The 1780-nt window shown below is 38.6% G+C and overlaps 1 protein-coding gene across 1 annotated transcript; it reads left to right on the top strand.

The window, feature by feature from the left end:
• Window positions 1-171: 171 nt before the first annotated feature.
• On the top strand, window positions 172-1490 carry LOC124885415 (class V chitinase-like; the record flags this gene model as incomplete). The annotated part of the gene is given in 4 exon segments (XM_047404471.1): window positions 172-612; window positions 807-941; window positions 1027-1160; window positions 1326-1490. Coding segments are annotated over 4 exon segments (875 nt in total), but the record flags the coding sequence as incomplete, so codon positions are not given.
• Window positions 1491-1780: the final 290 nt, after the last annotated feature.

Below are 1780 nucleotides of genomic sequence, written 5' to 3'. Positions count from 1 at the left end.
GGCGAACAGCGATTAATTCTGAGTCAAAAAGTTCTGGTACCAAAAGATTGATCTTGATTATGGGAGCACACTATTCACCAATGCTAGAATCGATGATTTATCCAGTAGAAACAATCCTCAGAAACTTTGATTGGATTCATGTCAAAGCATATGACTATTACTTGCCTACAGAAGATAACATTACAGGAGCACACACAGCTTTGTATGATCCAGCTAGCACGCTAAATACAGACTATGGTATAAAAGAATGGATCAAGAATGGCTTACCAGCCAATAAAATCGTTCTTGGTTTGGCATACCATGGCTATGCGTGGACGCTTGTGAATCCAAATCATAACACAGTAGGTTCACCTGCAAGAGGTCTGGCAATAACACGCGATGGATCAATGAGCTACAGATACATTAAGCGATATATGAAAAGTTATGGAGGCATACCTGTCTATAACTCCACTTATGTTGTGAACTACGTGACTATTGGATCATTTTGGATTGGTTATGATGATGTTGAGGCTATCAGAACTAAAGTTTCTTATGCGAACGGTGAGGGGCTTCGCGGTTTTGCTGCATTCCAAATTCCTAGTGATGATGTCGATTGGGAGCTTTCAAAAGCAGGTTAAATCATAATCCTTTGCAAACTTACTAAATATAGAAAGAGGCACGCGTTTTGGGATAGACCAAACAGGGAAGTAAGTCAGTAAGACACTTAAATTGGGACGGAGAGAAGATAGGGTATAACCAACATCATAAAGAGATTGCTTATATCACACATTTTTCACAAATTATAAACATGATAACTTTCTTTACAGCCTCGGGCGAAGAAGAAGATCATAGAGGCAGCAAGCGAAGGTTGCTGGCGATTCTTTTGCCAACGATCACCATCACCGTTCTCCTAATAAGTACAATAGTATGTATTTTGAAAAAGAAAACTATGAGATCTGAAGGTAACCAATTCAACTTCTTGTCACTCTTTCATTTAAACGACTAATCAGAACATACTGGAACTAAAAGTTTTTCATTTGATTATAGGTATCGAGGTATTGAATGAAAGAGCTATAGGTAGTAATCTGATAGTTTTCAGCTTTGATCAAATAAAAGAAGCTACAGACAATTTCTCCATCGAAAACAAGATTGGAGAGGGAGGCTTTGGACCAGTTTATAAGGTATTGAACTCTATTAGTTTATCCTCTTACATCTATAGCAATTTGACTTAGACGTGGTGGCGTTGGGAGCTTTCGTATGCATATCAAATGTGAAAATAGCTGTACATGGTAAGGGGAAGATAGCTTTACGACGAGTACTACTAATCATACTGCTTATTGTCCCAGGGAAGGTTAAGTGATGGGGAAGAAATTGCAGTAAAACGGCTTTCAGAATGCTCTAAGCAAGGAGTAGAAGAGTTTCGGAATGAAGTCACACTTGCTTCAAAGTTACAACATGTCAATGTTTTACAACTTCAGGGCTTTTGCATCGAAAGAGAAGAGAAGATCTGATTTATGAGTACATGCCAAATAAGAGTTTGGATTTCTACCTTTATGGTGCGTAAACTCTTACCTCATCATAAATATACGTACAGACACGCGCACACACTCACACACCGTTCTTAAAGCACATGATCATGCATATTCCACATGCCTAAGAATTGATTATCTGATGCAGACCCTGTGAAGAGTTTGAAATTAGATTGGGAGTCGCGGATACGCATTATAGAAGGAATTACTCAAGGACTTCTATACCTCCAAGAATACTCAACATTCACAGTCATTCACAGAGACTTGAAAGC

This window comes from Capsicum annuum, unplaced genomic scaffold (genome assembly GCF_002878395.1).
Source record: "Capsicum annuum cultivar UCD-10X-F1 unplaced genomic scaffold, UCD10Xv1.1 ctg60202, whole genome shotgun sequence".
NCBI lineage: Eukaryota > Viridiplantae > Streptophyta > Magnoliopsida > Solanales > Solanaceae > Capsicum > Capsicum annuum.
This window is presented reverse-complemented; position numbering and strand designations above follow the sequence as displayed.